The 19325-nt window shown below is 41.3% G+C and overlaps 1 protein-coding gene across 11 annotated transcripts in view; it reads right to left on the minus strand.

The window, feature by feature from the left end:
• MAPKAP1 (MAPK associated protein 1) overlaps positions 1-19325 on the minus strand; it is a 232978-nt gene that overhangs the window by 96184 nt on the left and 117469 nt on the right. For all 11 annotated transcript variants that reach the window (XM_019970850.2, XM_019970851.2, XM_019970845.2 and 8 more), the window contains one exon: positions 12175-12351. In XM_019970850.2, the coding sequence (XP_019826409.1) occupies positions 12175-12351 (177 nt within the window). The remainder of the gene's footprint in view (positions 1-12174; positions 12352-19325) is intronic.

Raw genomic sequence — 19325 nt, forward strand, 5'->3', positions numbered from 1 at the left:
CACCAGTTCTCGGGTACTCGCAAACTAATCTTGGGCTGCATCTTGCAAACTTCCAGCTGCTCCGGGTTCCACCTCAACTCTTGCAGATTTCAGTTGGCTTGTAAATTGCTCACGGTTCTCACCTAATCTGCTGCTGGCTGATAGCATTATTTCACAACCATACGTTTATCTTTTCAGCAAAGGCGGACTAAAAGCTCGAAAGGAGGCCTTGTGTTGGGACTAACTTCCATAAATTAAAAGTGTCCTTTTAAAAAGATTTTTGAACGGAGGAAAATCCCTCGTCTGTATTTTTCTGTCATTTTACCAAAACGTACCTGGGTGACAAGGTTAAAGCATGCAGAGGAAATCCCTGACGCTTATCATCCACCGGCATTACTGATAAATTGCGTGGTGGGGGAATAAAGGATTACCTTCTGTATTTTTTCATTACACTTTTCTTTTGTTACAGAATACATAAATCCATTGTGGCACAATGTAATATGTATCACCATGCTACACCTGCGGACGCTTCCGAGCGGCTGCCATGTCTGTGCAGTCAGGAATGATAAGTGAACCACCCGTGAATGTTAACGATAGTGATCATTCTGAGGTAACTCGGCTCTCCATCTTCCTTTACAGCCTCCGCGCTGCAGCCAGGGTAGCAGGGTTCATGAGAGGAAAATGAAAACAACAGTGGAGGGAAGGGGCAGGCTTGGCGCGGAATGTGCCTTCTCAAGTGTGCGGGCGCTGGCGCAGGGGCTCGGCAGCGGCGAAAACCAGCACCTTTTAAAGGAGAAAGAGGTTGTGACCCCTGCGTCCTGCATGCTCAGCCGGACTTAATGAAAGTTTCTTTGGGTCAGCCTCGCACTCCACTTGCTCCTCTCCTGCCAGACAGAACGCCTACCTTGGATCCTGTCCCAAGTCTACGGGACTTAAAATGTTTCTAGGACACCAAGGGGACTGGATCGAGGTGCTTCTTAGAATCCATGGAGGTGCAACTGTTATGTGATGTTCCCATTTAATAAATGGATATGGAGGCTTGCTACCACAATTTTCAGCTTGACTTCCAAACAGTCTGGGTTTTATGCCTCATTTCTTCATATCCAGGGTTTTTTATGGGCTTTCTAAAATGTCTATTGAAATACATCCTTTAAAGCTGCCTTTATTTAATGTTGGGCACTGGGTCTGAGACGGAGGAGAGGATGATCTCGGGGGGAAATGTGTGCAGCAGGCAGGAAGGTGCCAGCCCTGCCTCCCTTCCACACAGCACTGTGTTCCAGTCTCAGGGTGGTGACCCGTGCTGGGGATGACTCGGCCTTGGACAGACAGGCGGGTGGATGGACAGATGGATGGGTTACAAACCCACTCTTAGCTCAGAAACTGCTCCTCCCTCGTGGACAGATGGCTTCTCTTCTGCCCGTGCAGGGCATTCTAGGGGCGGGCACTGGACCAAAGCAGCTGCCCTTCCACGGCCCCCTGGGCTGCTGGTGGTGGGTTCAGGATGAGGCGCCACCTCAGGGAGCTGACTGAATGCTGCCAGGAATGCTTCAGTCAGTTCCAACTTAGGCCCTGTCAAGTCTCGTAACCACTGAAAAAAACATATGGGCATTTTAAAAAAAGATTACTCACTTGAGGAATTCAGCTCTGTCCCAGTGCAAAGCCACCTGGTTACCAGAGGCAAGTTTTTATACCTGCATTAACCTGACACAAGCATTTCTGCACTAGACATGAACCTAGAGGTGGTGGGGGACAGTGAAGAAGGAGGAGCACAGGTCTGTATCCAAGAAGCTCAGATTCTACTTAGAGGGGCTGAGCTGGAATCAGAACGCAAGTTGGAAGGCAACATATTGGAGAGGAAAACACATGGGCTGGGAGTTCAATACCCTTTGGTTCAGATCCTGGCTCCATGGCTAACTGAAGTTTCATCTTAACACGTGGGAACCTCAGCTGTGTCCAGGAAATGAGGAGGCCACATGCCTAAAGAATTGTCAGAAGGATAAAACAGACAACAAGTGCAGAGCACCTGGAACTAAGGCTGGCAAACAGCAGAAGGAGCTTGCAGTGTTCTTTCTTGCGTGTTCTCCTCGTCCCAAGTTTTCACCCCAAGAGAAGAGGCCCCATTCAGCCCGTCTCCCCTAAACCCCCAGCAGACAGTGCTTATTTGGGGGGATGGATCTCAACCCTCGTAACTGATAACACAGTTTCACTACAATGTGCAATTGGCTGGGCATGGTGGCAGCACTGGGATCTCAACAGTACAGAGCTTCTGGCCCAGGCACTGAAATCCCCCGAAGCTCAGATGGGGACCCTGGGCTCCGGTTTCAAGGTTTTCCTTTTTAAGAGAATAAACTGGAGAAGTAGGTGTGTTCCACCTCAGTTTAACTCCACTTTGGATGGGGTTGGTGGAAGTCAAAAATCATGGTGACAAGGTAGAGAAATCCAGTGAGATTTATTAAGAGCATCTGGATCTGCAGACCCAGATAAGAGGTTATTAGTCAACAAATACAACAATAATAGTAGCATCTACTACTTACTGAGCATGTAGTCTGTACCGGGTGCTGTGGCAGGCCTTTCAGATGTGCATTAACTTATTCTACCCTAAAATAAACACCATTGTTATATCCATTTTGCCGAAACTGAGGCTGGAGACATTAGGGAACATACCTGAGGTCAGTCATCTATTCAAGACACTATTTTGGATTCAGAGATCAACAATATGGTCCCTAACCCAGGTATTAATAGCACAGTCCAGCAGGAGAGAAAGACAAAGAAGTAAAGAAAGAATTACAGTTCTGCGTGATCAGCACAGAGATGAAAGCAAGCTCAGAATGCTGCCAAAACACAGAGGCATTTAACCCAGCAGAATGGGGTGGGGGGGCATCAGAGAAGCTTCCTAGTGGAGATATCTCAAAACGTAGTTGTTTATCTCTACATCATACTGAAAAAATGGTGGCAACACCAGAAGGCAGTGGAGCACAGCAAGTTATAGAGCAGAGCCTGCTTTGGAGTCCAAGTTCTGCCTTCCTTGGGTAAATGATATAATCTCCCGAAGTTAAAGTTTTCTCATCTACAAAAAGAGGATAATTCTCAGACTATAACATTGTTTTCAGGGCTAAATACCAGGCCGGCCAAAACATTCATTCAGGTTTTTCCATAACAGCTTACATCTAAACACTTCTAAAATAGTTAACATAATACTTGTCATAAAAAATACTTAATAAGCAATAGACAGTACAACCATCGGGCTTCCCATGTGATGCTAGTGGTAAAGAACCCACCTGCCAACTCAGGAGATGTAGGAGACCTGGGTGCGATCCCTGGGACGGGAAGATCCCCTGGAGAAGCAAACGGCACCCCACTCCAGTACTCTTGCCTGGAAAATCCCATGGAGGGCTACAGTCCATGGGGTTGCAAAGAGTTGGACGTGACTGAAGTGACTTAGGACACAAAATACCACTATCAGCCTTTCTTCATACAAAGAAGTGACATATACAATGATGAGACAGTGACAACAGTCGACATTTACTGAATACGGACTTTGCTCATTTAATCCTCCCAGGAAAGGTGGGTGCTATCATCAGTCCCGTTTTATAATGGAGGAAACTGAGGTCCGGCGAGACTGAGACACGTGCCTGGAGCTGCACAGCTAACAAGTGGAGGAACCAGAACTTGAACCCAGGTTTGCCAGACCCCAAAGCCTGTGTCTGAAACCTCCCTGTGGCCAAGGGAGTTTGGGGAACTCAGGGGAAAAAGAGACTTAAGGGAACATATCTTCCAGATTGGAACCACTGACCAGTCTATGGTGAAGGTCAACTTCCACTGTAACAAATTCAGTTTTACTGTAAATGTCCCAACTCTCAGACTCAGCATGTGACCTACAAGACCCCTTTCTGAAAGCCCCTGGAGAAGGTCCTGGTTTCCTGAGCCACAGCCTCAGTTTGTGGAGGTGGGACGAGGCTGACAGGAGCAATGCCCCCTCCTCTAGCCCTGACCGGTTCATAATCCTGATGAAGACGCAACCCTTTGGTTCCCAGCCTGCTTTGGTCCCAATTCCATGCATGTTCATTCTCGAGCACTTCAAGGTAGAAAATGAAAATATATGAGCGGGAGAAAGCCTTGTAATAACTGCAGCATGCCCGCTTTAAAGCAATCCTTCGGGTATATTACTTTATCCATAAAGAGAGTTTACGCTAGTGTGAATGCCACATTTTGGTTCCCCTTGCACTGACAAAAATCTTTTTTTTAAAGATCAAAGTGTATGGTGTGCATATGTGATGTTTGACATTGGACAAAGTACTCTTTTTCAAAACAGACATTTTCCAAAAACATAACTCACTAGACTAATGGGCAGTGAGAAGCCAAAATGACTGCCCCTCCGCCTTCTCCTTGTGTGTCTTTGCCAGAGTCCTTGGGACTTGCCAAATCCGGTCATGCCTGCTTAGCTTGCTCGACTGATTGTGCCAGAAAAGAAAATAAGACACAGATGTATTTGAGCTCTTTGAGATGCCAGTAAGAGAGACAGCTAATGGCTTCATTTCGACCCTCCCCTTCCAGCTGGGCACAGGTGGGGGATAATGAGGTCCCTCTCCCTAATCAAACTCAATTATTTACTACTCTATATAACCGCAAAGACATTCACATTCAGTTCAGAATATAAAACACACCATGGGCTACTTCCAACCACTGCCACTGGGTATTTATAACAAACTCAAGTGGCTAACGGTTTGCCTTGGCAGGAGTTTAAGTGTGTAAAGTTTTGCAAACTGTTTCTGTTCAGATATGTCCTGCTGAAATGGGGTCCCAGGCGGGGGCCCACAACTGTCAGGTCAGTGAACTGCATAACATCTGAGAATGTATTCACCGTGCAGTGCAGACAGGATCTGGAAATCAAACGCTTCGTTCTACCGCAACCTTCTGAGAAAGCATCACGTTTTTTCCAACAGCAAGACTGACATTGTATTAATAAACATTACAAGTCACCAGCCTGACATGTACATAGCAGCAGCTGACAGACTCCAACATAAGCTGAGGGGAGAACAGAGGAAATCAAAATGAGACATAGTAACTAAACATGGCCAAAGCGGGTGGATCATGAAACAAATCACATTAATGTCAGAAACGTGAGTCCCAAACTTTTAAGATTCATAGCAACTGAAGCAACAGTCTGGTATAATTTTTGGGATACCAGAGTAACTTGATGGTTATCTAAAATATGGGCTCTTATTGTAGGAACAAAGCTATCCTGGCACCATTTCAACAGACAGACATTCCAGGGAGCAAAACATATATATTTAGCTTGTCTGACCTTTAAGTTCTTAGAAGTATGTAATTAATGCTTTCCATCTTTATTACTTGCTCCAATATTCCTGTCACTTTAAACAGACACAAAGAAAAATCTTTTCTTTTCTCTAGACAGTAGCTGTTGCCAAAAAGGAAATCAAGTCAGATTTACAAATACAAAATTAAACAGGCTGCATATGTTACGTTTCCATACATGAGGACAATCTGGACAATGAAAATGTTTGCTAATACAACAGAATGAAAAGAAACAACACACAGTTGGTCCTCTATGACTCAAGCAAACAATAAATAACTAGGATAATTTACAGACATATTGTCAGGCCTGATTACAAAGAATACAGGCATCTTTTTTTAAAAATTCCCTGCCCTATTTTAGCCCTGCTCATTACCAAACTGTCTGACCTTGGGTAACTACTTGTCTCTGATCCTCAGCTTATACAGGTGAATTGCTTAAAAGGAATAAATGAGATAACAAGCTATGAGGGGCACCAAACTGAGTGTGCAAAAATGCTCATCCCTCCCCGCCCCCACCACCTCCTCTCCAGACTATCAAGGCAATATCATGTAAGAGCAGGTGAATTTTCAAACTAATGATATCTTTTCATAAAGGTCTGGTCACTTGGGGTATACTGTAAAGAAAGGATACTAAAACCACCGAGACCCTTTCTGAAAAGCCCTCATACAGAAAGAACAATGAATCTAGGGCATACCTCCTGAAAAAGCAGCTAACCTTTCTCTTTATGCAGACAAGAGAAGCCACAGCCATCTTTGGGAGCCCTCTGGGCCACATTGCCCAAGGCAGCCCAGCTTCTGGTACAAGGCCTTCCAACGCTGATCCAGTGGTCCATTTCCCAAACAGCAAAATCCTAACTAATTCTATATGCTCTGCAGCTTTTGGTTAAAACAGCCCCTTTCCCATTTCCACCTGATATATTAAACACCGAAAGTAAAACACATATGAAAGTGTTAGCCGCTCAGTCGTGTCTGACTCTTTGCGACCCCATGGACTGTATCCCACCAGGCTCCTCTGTCCATGGAATTCTCCAGGCAAGAATACTGGGGTGGGTTGCCATTCCCTTCTCCAGGGGATCTTCCCGACTCAAGGGATCGAACCCACGTCTCCTGCATTACAGGCAGATTCTTTACCAACTGAGCCATCAGAGAAGCCCAAGTAAAACACATATATAGGCAGGGCAATTTAATTAATTGACTTCTGATTTAGGAGAATTCTGTTTTATTGTTTTTGATTTTTCTTCCCTTAAAGCTCTTCTTCCCCACCCAGAGTAGGATGCCAGTGTGAAATAATAATGTCAACAGAGGTAATGCAATGACACCACACACATTGCTTTTGTCATCGCCATTTTTTAAACTCAATTCAGTGTCACAAATTCTGATGGAATTAGCTGGGGGCTAACTGTGCTTCCCTGGTGGCTCAGGTGGTAAAGAATCTGCCTGAAATGTAGGAGATCCAGGTTTGATACCTGGGTCAGGAAGATCCCCAGGACAAGGGAATGGCAATCCATTCCGGTATTCTTGCCTGGAGAATCCCATGAACAGAGGAGCCTGGTGAGCTACAGTCCATGGGGTCACAAAGAGTCGGACACAATTGAGCAACTGACACTTTGACTTTTGGGGGATGGGAAGAGATGGACAACGCGAGTTCCTCTCCTGTCTACTCCTCGTCTGACCTGTCCAACGAACGGCCTAGCAGGCCTTGGCTTGGTCATTGCTGGTAAGGAGCACTTCTTTGGATGTTGAAAATCAGCTGAGATCTAGCCCTCAACTAGTATTAGGGGTTACCTCACCCAGCTCTCTGTCCCTCACTTCTCCCTTTCCATACTCCTGACAGTCAACTTTAGTGCTTAGGCTCAGAGAAGCTAGCTGTCAGCAAGTTAGGGACTCCTTTTATATATATATTGGCTCTGTCCAAAATCAGTCAAGAACAATGGATACCTTAGAAATCCGCTTGCTGATCTGGTAAAGGAGGCAGTGTTCACTAACAGGCTCCTAATTTGTACTTCGTTAAGAGTAATCCATTCTCCTTCCCCTAATGACAACTCTATTTCCAGGGGCTTCCTGGGGCCCAAGGGCCTGGGAGGAAAAGACCAGTATAGCCTCAATTCAGAAAGAACACCCACCTCCACATTCTTTTTCACAGAACGCTTTTCCAATTAGGGATTCGTTTAAGTTAACTAGCTCCTCTTTTTAAATGTAAATCATTATATAATATAATAAGTAATTATCCTCGCATGATGGAACAAGGAGAAATTTGAAACTTTCTTTTATATGAAGAAACATATGTTTTCTAATTTTTCTATACTGGACATGAATTAATTGTGTAATAAAAAATAACCCAAAGAAAAGTGACACCCCATACCCACCTTAGGGTGAATTATTCAGACTCACAAATCTCTGACAAAAATAACAAATCATAACCATGTAGTACTTCTTACATACCAGGGCCTGAGCTAATTTTCTGACAGCAGTATTTCCTACCCGAGGTTCAAGGGCCCCCAAGGTCAACAGATGCATTCACAGGCTCTCTTGAGTTTCAGAATTTAAAAATTGTGCTTTTAGTTCAATGAAAATCATGTATGTATGATTTTCACTGAAAAGCAAAAAGTTATACAGATAGATGTACATAGTGATTTAAACAGCAATATAGAGAAAAAGACACAGTCCACTTCCAGTTTTCCAGGTTTCCCATTCTCCATCTAGCTGGGGGAGCCTTGAGTCATTGCTTGGACGAGAAATACCTGGAAGAGCCCCTTAACCTTCATTAGACAGAGGTGAACAAGAAATAAGGGAATGTTCCTGACCCAGGGATCGAACTCACGTCTCTTATATCACCTCCATTGGCAGGCAGGTTCTTTACCACTAGTACCACCTGGGAAGCCAAAACATACGCGGCCAGAGTCAACCAATCAAGCCCACGTCCACTCATTTACGTATTTGTCTATGGTTACCTTCTGGAGAAGGCAATGGCACCCCACTCCAGTACTCCTGCCTGGAAAATCCCATGGACGGAGGAGCCTGGTGGGCTGCAGTCCATGGGGTCGCTAAGAGTCAGACACGACTGAGCGACTTCACTTTCACTTTCATGCATTGGAGAAGGAAATGGCAACCCACTCCAGTGTTCTTGCCTGGAGAATCCCAGGGACGGGGGAGCCTGGTGGGCTGCCGTCTATGGGGTTGCACAGAGTCGGACACGACTGAAGTGCTTTAGCAGCATGGTTACCTTCACACTACTACAGCAGAACTGAGTTACAGAGACTGTGTGGCCTGCAAGCCTAAAATATTTACCATCTCATCCTTTAGTTTGCCAACATGTGGGCTAAGCTGGTAAGATCTGGGAGACTGTATGTTCCAGCTGCTAGTTATTTAACATCAATAATAGAGGCAGAAAGGCTAAATGGCAGTGCAAGCCGCACGTAAAAACTTAGAATAGAGAAAGTGATGGGAGAAGTGTACACAAGGCTCTTTATGGGCCAGACTTGCTGATCTCTGGAGAACTCATGTTCTGTGTGTACAAGTCCCACTGTGCACAGGATCAGTCAGGCAGAGAGCCCATCTACAGAAACACTAATTAACAACAGCAGAAAGTACGGTGACGCATCACCCTGGTTCACCCAGGATGGAGTGGGGAGCTCTTGGACTTAGGACTTCTCATTTTAAAACACGGAAAGTCAGCTCTTTGGTGGTTAGGATTTCAGGCTTTCACTACCATGGCCCAGGTTCAATCCCTGGTTGGGGAACCAAGGTCTGACAAGATACATGGCATGGCCGAAATAAATAAATAAAATAAAACAGGGGAGTCCTGAGCAGGACTGGCATAAGCTGGGTATCCTAGCAGAAATGTTCTTTATTCTTCCATTAAAAAGCATTTAAAATTGGGGAGGTGTGCACTGTAAGTCAACTGACCCATTAAAATAATGGACTAATACCTAAAAATACATTCATTGCTTAAAAGGACAAATAATAATACGATAATCTGATGTTTCTTATGAAAATCAAAAATTCAAGTTGACAAGTAAAACATTTAACACCCGTTAAACCCAACATCAATGGTTTAATTTCAACAAAACATCATCTGTTGCATTAATGTTGTTAATTTGTATTTTATTAATGCTATAGTTTTATTTGCATTTAATTTATAATTTTGTTTCAGTTGCATAAAGATATGGAATTTGTAGCTAGCATTTTATATCTGTATGTGTTTAAGTAACATTATAATAAAACAACTTTGGGCAAACACTGAAGTTTCAGGAGGATTAATTTTCCTTTTTAAAGCACTTGTTTTAGAAAGGACTTTCAGATCAAAAGACTACTATGATCATATGTTAGTATTTATGTAGCAAAAATTGTATGCTAATGAGAATAATGCTTCTGGTGACTTATTAATAAACAACAGAATTCCAAGCAGAAGCTATGCTATTGAAATTCCACTACATACATCTTAAAAAAAAAAATCCTAATGACATCTTAGGGCTTCTCAGGTGGCGCTAGTGGTAAAGAAGTCTCTTGCCAATGCAGGAGACACAAGAGATGTGGGTTTCACTCCTGGGTCGAAAAGATCCCCTAGAGCAGGAAATGGCAGGCAACTCGCTCCAGTGTTCTTGCCTGGGAAATTCCATGGACAGAGGAGCCTGGCAGGCTATAGTCCATGGGGCTGCAAAGAGTTGGACGTGACTGAGCATGCACACATCACATTTTGTGATGGTAAGACTGAAAAGATGGTTTTATGAATTTTATTGGTAGCACTGTAATGGATACATCTTCAGAAGGCTATGTATGTCAATGCAAAGTGAGAATCTGAAGATGTTTTTTACCTTGACCAATAATCCTACTCAGAGGGAATTTTCCTAAGGAAGTTATTCAACAGAAACAAAAAGGATATAGGTACGGACTATCTTTAAAGAGTCCCTTATTAAAACCAAATCAAGGAAATAATCTAAACACCCTGTGACAGGCATCTGGTTCATCTCATACATTTTTCTGTTGTATTGCTCATCATATTTGAATGGTTTGTTTGACAACTGTCACCCCATTAGACAGAAAGCTCCATGAGAATAAGGGGCTGTCTCTTCGACTTTTTTTTCCTGCAAAATCAAAGTACTACATTATTAAATGAGTTATTTTATACAATATGAACATCAATATAATTACAATTGTAAAAAAATTTTTTTTATAACAAGGATAGACTGATTTTCAGATTTTCAAACCACAGTCAACTGTACATTTACACAGAATTGCCTTTGCATGAAGCCCAAAAAGGAACAGCATAAAAATGAGTGTTTCTGTAGCCCCTTAATTTTTGCTGATCAACAGTTTGTTAGAAAAGTAGCTGCAGGTTTTTACCAAAGGTCTGAGACATTACATAATAAATGTAGATTGCAGGAATTAAGAATGGATATCAAAATATTTGGAATATAATATTAAGTAAAAATGACACAATATGTATGCTAGAACCCAAAGTATAATATATATACACATGGAAATGATTATACAAAAATGAAAATAATTATACAGGGATGGAGGAATCATTGGATAAGTTTTAAACTACTTTAAATATTCTTTAAAGTTGTTGTTTTAGTGCTCCAAAATGTAAAAAGAAGGAAAAATCTTTGCTATGTACACCAAACATGACTTCATGGTACGGATGAAATGACCATGAGGAGTTATCCCCGGCTCACTCCCAGGCACTCAGGTTTCTTTCTTTGCTCAAGGGTAGAAACATCCAAAATACTCGTATATCCCAGGTAGCATAATCCTATTTTTAGTAAAAAATCTGAAACAAAGGCAATATGCTTTTAAAAGACAGAGGAAAGCCTTCTAAAGGGATCCCTCTTCTTGACAGTGCATTTGCTGGTTACTAACAGCAGGGGGTGCCAAAGGGACCGCTATTGTCCCCAGGAGATGACCAGGAGGGGCAGTGTCACGGCCTCCGTTAGAAAAGCTTAAACTGAGAAGACACTGCAGGTTTTCCCCTAACAACCAGGACATATGTATGAGACTCAGGTGCTCTATAGACATGAGTGGGCAAAAACCACATTTTTATTTTAACTGACTTCTGATATTTAGCATTTCCTGGAATTATGAAGGTGGTCAACAAATCACAGTCCTATGAGCAGCACTGGTGACTCTGTCATGAACGGAAACCACAGACAGCATCATTACAGCTGTGGCAGATGTCTCAAGTACCATTTACACCTATTACTACCTTGAAACGAAAGGCCTCAGGAATTACCGTTAGACCTGCCTCTGGTTCTTGTCATTTAATGTATTGATAAAGCCAGTACATATAAGTATATCACAAATTTGTTTAATAATTTGATAACTATTTAAATATAATTCTTGAGGATTTTCTTGTCCTCTGTGAATATTATTCTCTGCATTTACAAACACTTTTCTGAGAAGAGCTTCTGTAGGCTTTAGCAGACTACCAAAGGCACAGATAAGGTTAAGAACCTCTGCTCAGACTAAAGGAGAGCAACTAAGAAGAAAATCAAATTTGATTTGAACAAAATTGGAGAGAAAAAGAAATATTTTAAATCACAAAAGAGAAGTGACCGCAACACACATTTTCAGTTTGGATTCCTTGACAACAAAGAGGAAAACGTCAAATTTTTCCTTCATAGGGTCCAAAGGGCCCCAATATTTCCAGGGGCTTTTGTACATAGACACAACTTTTGAGACAGACTTAATACAATTTACCCCAGGTGCAGTGGATTGGAATACAATGCAAATATTGTCCCCATCTCTCTGGAAGTCATCATTTCATGTTGACTCTCCAGATACCAAATATCATTCATTTGATAAGAAAACCAAAATCAAATCCAAAACCCTAAAAGGTAGAGGTAAGATACTGAGATAAGTAACAGCGTCAATACTCACATTCGAACAAAGAGCGACTCTTTGGATGTCAGACCAGGAGATGAATACTTTTCAACCAGGGCCAAAGTACTGAAGCCAAACTTATGAATGGGCTCGTTGGAATCCAGTGGGGGAAAGTCTGTGTCAACCTCCCCGTCATCCTCGGCAATATGCAGGCAGTAGGCACTGACATTGTCACTGTAGGGAAAATCAAAAAGGTAAGTGAACACCAAGATACGGGAGGGATGCAGAGACCAGAGGTATGGAGGACGGCAAGCCAACCGGGACACTGCTGCTCCTCACCCTGAAGCCTGGACACAGTGGCATCTCCCAAACCCTGCTTCCTCTGATAAAGAGAAAACACATACACGGCAGTGCAAAGGAGGAGAGACACAGTGTGAAGTGAGAATGTTAATACTGCTCTATTCTTCCAATGAATATTTAAGGAGCATCTGTTATATATAAGACATGGGACTTAATGCCTGAGATCAAAGATGAGATTGAGTATAGACCCTCAAAGGAAGTTTAGTGAATAGCAGCAGGGGAAAGGAAGTACTACATTAACTATAAGTGTAAATAAAATAAATATCATAAAAGAGAGACAAACAAAACTATCAAGGAGGAAAGATTATTTGAAGGGAGTCAGAGGCCCCTGATTTATGTTCAGGATTAAGAAAATATCTGTGCTCAGAAGAAGTGCTCAGGGTAACCAAGACAGTCTTTACAGTTCTCCTTTTTCTGAAGAATATCAGGCTCTCTTGATAGATCTGATTCTAAACACCAAGGACACTTAACACAGTAAAAGCAAATGACCCAATTTATCCTGATGTAGATAACTAAGCTTCTCAACTATCAACACTTTTGGACTTGTCTCACTTCCCTAGAATGTCCAGTCAGTACTCCCAGACTCCAGCTCTGCCCAGTTTAGAACTGACACTCCTTCTCCTTTGAGGAAAATAAAAAGTCAATTCGCTGAAAAAGAGTGGGAAACTGCACCAACATAAAGAAAATTTAACACTGAAATAACTAAAACACTTGAAGATACCCTGCACCAAAGTTCAATCATGAAACTGCACATCTGCTAGCACTGAGAATTTGAACCTAATAGTTCACAAGGAGGTAGGAGCCTAAATTCTATGGCTTAAATTTGGAGTTTAAATGATATGATTGATGCTTAAATTAATTAATTGCAAAGTGTATGCTAATTGTTTAATTGGTTGCTTGATCTATATAGATCATTTTTTGAATTAAATGAGTTGATTTACAAAGTTTATTGATTGGATGTGACAATGAATTATTTCACTGACTACCTGATTTGCAATTTTCCCTATTAATGCACAAATCTTTAGCTGCAACTCTGCTTATTGAGAGAGAGCCTACTTCAGGTGATCTATACTCAGTCTGTCATGACTGAGAGATATTTATTATATAAAACAGGTAATAAGGACAGATTAAAATTAATGGGAACTGTAAATTTACTAAATGGATGGATAACAAGAAAGTAATCTGGCTATGTTTGTCACTATAAATTTCATGTGTTTGCAATGCTGTTAAAATTTTTTAAAATTCATCTCTGAATGGTATGGGAAACTTACCAATCTTTGCAAAAGGTCACCAACTTCAACACAAAACACTTGCAGACGCAGAAAAAAGCCCTTCGGATGAGGAAAATATCATAGGGTAATAGCTAAGGGCTTTGTGTCGAAAGAGACTTGAGTTCAAACTGAAGCTGCATTGCTCATGGGCTATGTGAGTTCAGGGAATAAGCTTCATCTCCTTCACATTCCACTTCTACAAAAACGGTACAATTAACCAGAGGTGGCTGTGAAGTTTCGATGAGATGATATATGTAGTGCCTAGCATATAACAGAGGTAGAAAAATAAATGGTAGTAATGATAATAAAGTCTGATGGAAAATAACTTCAACAGTAGGTCAACCCTGAAGACAAATCGTGGATGCATACTGGAGCAACAAAGCAGCAGTGAAACCGGGCGACATGCTCTATGTGCCAACTGGAGTGACTGTGTCTGCTGTGCTCTAGCCTTGGGGCCCACTGAGCCTCGGGGAGTTTATGAACAGGGAAGACACTGATGAAGCAAGCGATGGACAGCACAGATTATTTACTGCTGTGTAAATCATCCTGAGGAATGTCTGTGAGTCCCTAGCACCACAGAGGTTTCAAGGGCAAATAATAAGTCTATTGATCAAAGCGGAAAGCCAAACATTGGTATCAGAAGAATTCTGCTTTGATTGTCATGGGACGCCCCCAAATCCCCTCAAAACAAACTCGGCAAATGTCACAGGCTAAGCTCTGAAAGCCAAAAGACTCACTGCGCCAAGTGCTCTTCTCCCCCAGTTCTTGAATATAAAGTGTGATATCACGTATTCATTCAAAAAGCAACTGCAATGCCTAGGCTATGCTATAGTCTGTCCTGAGCACTGGGAACACAGCAAGGAAAAGAACGAATGGTTCACCCAGTTTTACAAATTAATGGAAGTCTTCTCTGGGTCATCATCAAAGTTTAGCAGTAAACAGGGCTCCCCTACCAAACCTGTAATTGAACATATAAGGGGGGAATTGACTAAAATTCCATATGCTAGGCATGGGTATTGGTTTCTCTGTGCCTGTATACAGGAATCATGAATAAAAGAAGCTACTGTGGTATTCTGACTTCTAAAACTGTTTTAGGACTCCAAATTAGTACTGGTAAAGAGCCACTGGTATCATTGGCTACATTCACTGAGTACTATGTGCCAGACACTGTGCAAAGTGCTTTAGAAACATGAGCTCACTCCGTCTTCCCACCAACTGTGTGAGTTATTATTACTATTTTACAGATTAAAAAACTGAGGCTCAGTGAGGTTAAATAGTTTGTTCAAGATTAAACAGCAGGTAAGAAACAAAGCTGAGATTCAAACTTAGGCAGTCAAGAGCCCTCACTCTTCACTCCCATCTACCCCTCTGCCAGCGCCATGGTGTGTCAAGATTTCCCAAGGTCCTTGTTCCGACAAACTTACAGAAATGCTACACACACTAAAAAGGAAAAGGAAACCACGACACGTATTTATAAAACATTAGAAGCTTAGAGAGATTTATTTCAACCTCCTCGCTTTTACAAATAAGAAACAGATGCCTATTTCAAAGAAGAATAAGGTGCCATGATCACCTAATTAAATGGTGGCAAAATCGGTTTCCAGAGAACTCATGTCTCCTTACTTCTCTTTCATTACACTTTGATCACTTCAGAATTTAGTGGCATTTTGAAGTGGGGAGAGAAAAAGAGAGGCAGCTTTAGGTCCTTGACTCAGAAATATGCCAACTATAGATATCTAGAGCTTCCAAGACGATGAAAATGGCGCACCTCTTCATGACAGTTTGGTGGAAGGAAGAGGGGTTTTCCAGTCAGATCCGGTTTTCATGTTAACACAAACAAGAATGAGCTATGTGGCCAAATCTGTCTGAGTTCCATTTTCTTACTCATAACAGGCTTTCTTTGATTTCCTTAGGAGAATCATTTGGATCTCAAGTTATTCTCACCTGAGTTCTTACAGAACTTGGCTGTTACTTCTGCATATAACTTACCATACTGCTCTTTTTCTTATTTATACATCTATGTTCTCCTCAAGAGCAAGGATTCTACTGTCTCTGCATTCTCACTTAAGAGTAAAATGGCTGGCATTTATAAGGTACTTAACAAATATTTGTTAAATGAATGAATATATGAATGTGTAGACTGAATCACTCTACCCATGAAAAAAACATATTGGGTATTATTAATGATGTGTGTGTTAATGAGAAGAGGAGCAGTAATAGGCTTTCTTTTTCTTGCTGGTCACACTGATATCTGTTAGCCAAATGGGGTTTTCAAGGCAATGTACATGTGTAGAGATTGCAATTCAAGACAAGGAAGAAGGCCCAGGAGAAAGAGAAAACAAAAGACGCATTCTTACAGTTAATCAAGATGTGAGTACCAGCATCTCAGTTTTTTTATGGAGAAAAAAAAAACACAATAAGAAATTATTACAACTATATAAAAATGTTCAATTACATACATATAAAAAGACTAGAAGAAAAGGGACCAAAATGTTTATAAAGATTATGTTAACATTCAAGCAATGAGCACTTTTTTCTAACTTTCTATATTTTCCAAATGTCCCACAATATATATGTATAACTTTCAGTTTCTTTATAAAATCCATGGAATTCTCCAGGCCAGAATACTGGAGTGGGTAGCCTTTCCCTTTTCCAGGGGATCTTCCCAACCCAGGAATCGAACCGAGGTCTCCTGCATTGCAGGCAGATTCTTTACCAGCTGAGCCACAAGGGAAGCCCTTCTTCATAAAATACTTAACTACATTTTTGATAAGGGTAACACATTCTTACTGTGGACAATTTAGAAATATGGAACAAGACAAAGAAGGCTGGGCAATCCTCTCACTTTACTACAAAGAGAAAATCATTCGTCCTAGAGACTCTGAGCATAGCCAGCCTGATTCACACATGTGGTCATTTACTCTACCAGGTTTTGGAATTAAGGAGGAAATAACCACAACAACTGCAACAGGGCCTGATAAGGATTAAATGACATAATTAACTGCACAGTGCCTGGCATGGAGAAAGATTCTCATTTTGCCAAAATTTCTTCTACCACATTTAAGTTTCTGATTACACAGAAGATGAACTAACTAACTATCAAGAGTCTTATGTCTCCCTCCCTACCAGAGGGAGAAGAATGGTCAAAATACTCACAAACAAGTATAGGACAACTGGATCTACAAGAAGAGGCTTAATTTTAAGAGCTGGGTTGGCATGGATAGAGCAGGTCCTTTGAAGTACCATTGAGTTTGAAAGAGGAATGAAAGTTTAAATAATGAACGGATGTAAAATGGAGCCTGCTGTCAAAGAGAGATCCTTTGGGGGAAATATTTATCTCCAAAGCTTTAATGAGTACAATTAAATGAATTTTGCTTATTCATATCTTATCAAATAAAGCTAAATTTTTCAGTACAAAATTTTATCTCACTGAATTGGTGACCGACATTCATTTTATGTTCAAACGGCAGTATGGCTTTTATGAAGAGACAGAAGCCGTAAGCCCATAAATAGATGGCATTTAGTTCATAAATGAAAATTCAGGAGCACTCATTCCAGGGAGCACCACAGATTTCTACCAAATGTAGAAATTCATTTCTTATCTTCAGAAAATGCAAAACACACTAAAGTATGATCATGAGACAGACTAATGTTTGCTCTTTTCAAATGAAAAATGAAATAATGCATGTTTCTGAAATGTCCAGAATGCTCAATACTTGAGCTTTGCTGTTCAGTTTGGTGAGAATCAATATTAAGAGTATGTCAGGCATTAGAAAGAGAGAAAAAGATTCCGACGGTTGCAGCTCAGAAGTTCAGCTCTTTGAAGTCAGAGTTAAAGATTTTTAAGACTCCCAAGATTTCCTTTTCTCCAAAACACGTCCCCCATAAATGGAAAGTAAGACGGATAAATAACATCATAAGACTTGTCAAACCACAGCAACCTCAGACAGGAATAGTTAAATCTAAATTCCCTGGTAAAGTTCTAGGGAGAAAATACCCACTAATTTTTAAGCAGAAGCAAGACCTTCATATAGTTCTGTCTGGGCTCCCTCTGGGTCACTTACTATTGATGTATCTTCGAGTCCCCTGACCACTACACACTTCCTCCTGCCACAGCATCACTGCCAAACTGTTCCATCTGCCAAGTGCCTTGGGCCTCACTTTCTGAGGGAACTCCCCCACTTCCCCCGCACCCCTGGTTCCCAGGTGATGCTCTCACAGTGGCATTCCTTCCCGGCAGAGCACTTAAGTCAGCTTCTAAGCAAACATAATTCGGTTTAATTATTTGAATTATGTGCCCATTTCCTTCACTAGCTTGTGGAATTCATGGAAGAGAAACCGTATCTTATTCAACTCACCACTGTACACCCAGCAAAATGCGTGGTATATAGCAAACACTCAATAAATATTTACTGAATGCATGAATGAATACAAATGATAAGTGAAATGAGCCAGTTACAAAGTGCTATTACACTTGATAATTTCTTCTTCCCCACCAAACTGTAAATTTTTTGAGTGCAGCAATTGCATTTCTCTTGTTCTCCATTTTATCCTTGATACCCAGGGTTTGGAACTCCATAAATATTTGCCGAATGAAGAAATGATGAGGGACTTAAGTCTTTGAGATTAAGCAGGGTATCAACAGAAGAGTGAGAAAGACGTTTCTAAGGAAATGGTAGAAGCAGAAGCTGTATGTCAAGAAGCTGCCAGTTAAAGAATGTGATGTGTTAGAACATGTGGGAGCATAGCTGGGGGTCAAAATGGGAAGGGCACGTCAGGCTGTTATTATTTAGGTAAAGGGTTCTCTGTGATGACTCTAAGGAGTATAAATTAGAAGCAGCAATCAAGAAATGGGAGAAGAGTACATACACCATGGTGGAGATGCAGACAGAAAAAAAAGAAAGCGGTGAGGGATAGGGAGTATAAAGAATTCAAACTGCAAAGTTGTCAGAAAACATACAATATAAAGTCAACCGTCCCTAGATACTTTGATAAGCCCATGAGGGCATCAGTGTTTCACAGTATGGTACAATTACATGAGCTATCAGAAAAAGGCTAAAATATGCTATTACTGCTGAATTAACACTAGTATTGGTTGCAATACTAGCTGCTGGAGTTACAGTATTTAGCGACAACAGAAACAAACATTTATGGAGCAGTTGCCATGTATTTTCTCATTTTAATTTTATAACTACCCGGATAGGAAGTTCCTATCCTGGTTTTACACATAGGAAAACACAGGCTGAAGTAATTCATCCAAGATCACCCTGATGGTCAGTGCCAGAATGCAAACCCAGACAATGGCTTTGAATCCCATACCCTTGACCACTACGTTACATACTGATTAAGAAGGCAGATGAAAATGTTACTACAGGTTAGGGAGCGTCTATTAAAAATTACAAAAATAAAGAAACATCAATACTGAATGAGATAAACCTCAGCTATCTACAAGGTCCACCAAGTTTCCTAGGGACTCTAGGTAGCTGAGCTTACATGAGAATAAACTGAATCCACAGTAAACTCCGTTGTGTGGCTGTATCATGTGTTGCTATACTCTACAGCTGCACTTTCCAAACT

This window comes from Bos indicus, chromosome 11 (assembly GCF_029378745.1).
Source record: "Bos indicus isolate NIAB-ARS_2022 breed Sahiwal x Tharparkar chromosome 11, NIAB-ARS_B.indTharparkar_mat_pri_1.0, whole genome shotgun sequence".
NCBI classification, from domain to species: Eukaryota; Metazoa; Chordata; class Mammalia; order Artiodactyla; family Bovidae; genus Bos; species Bos indicus.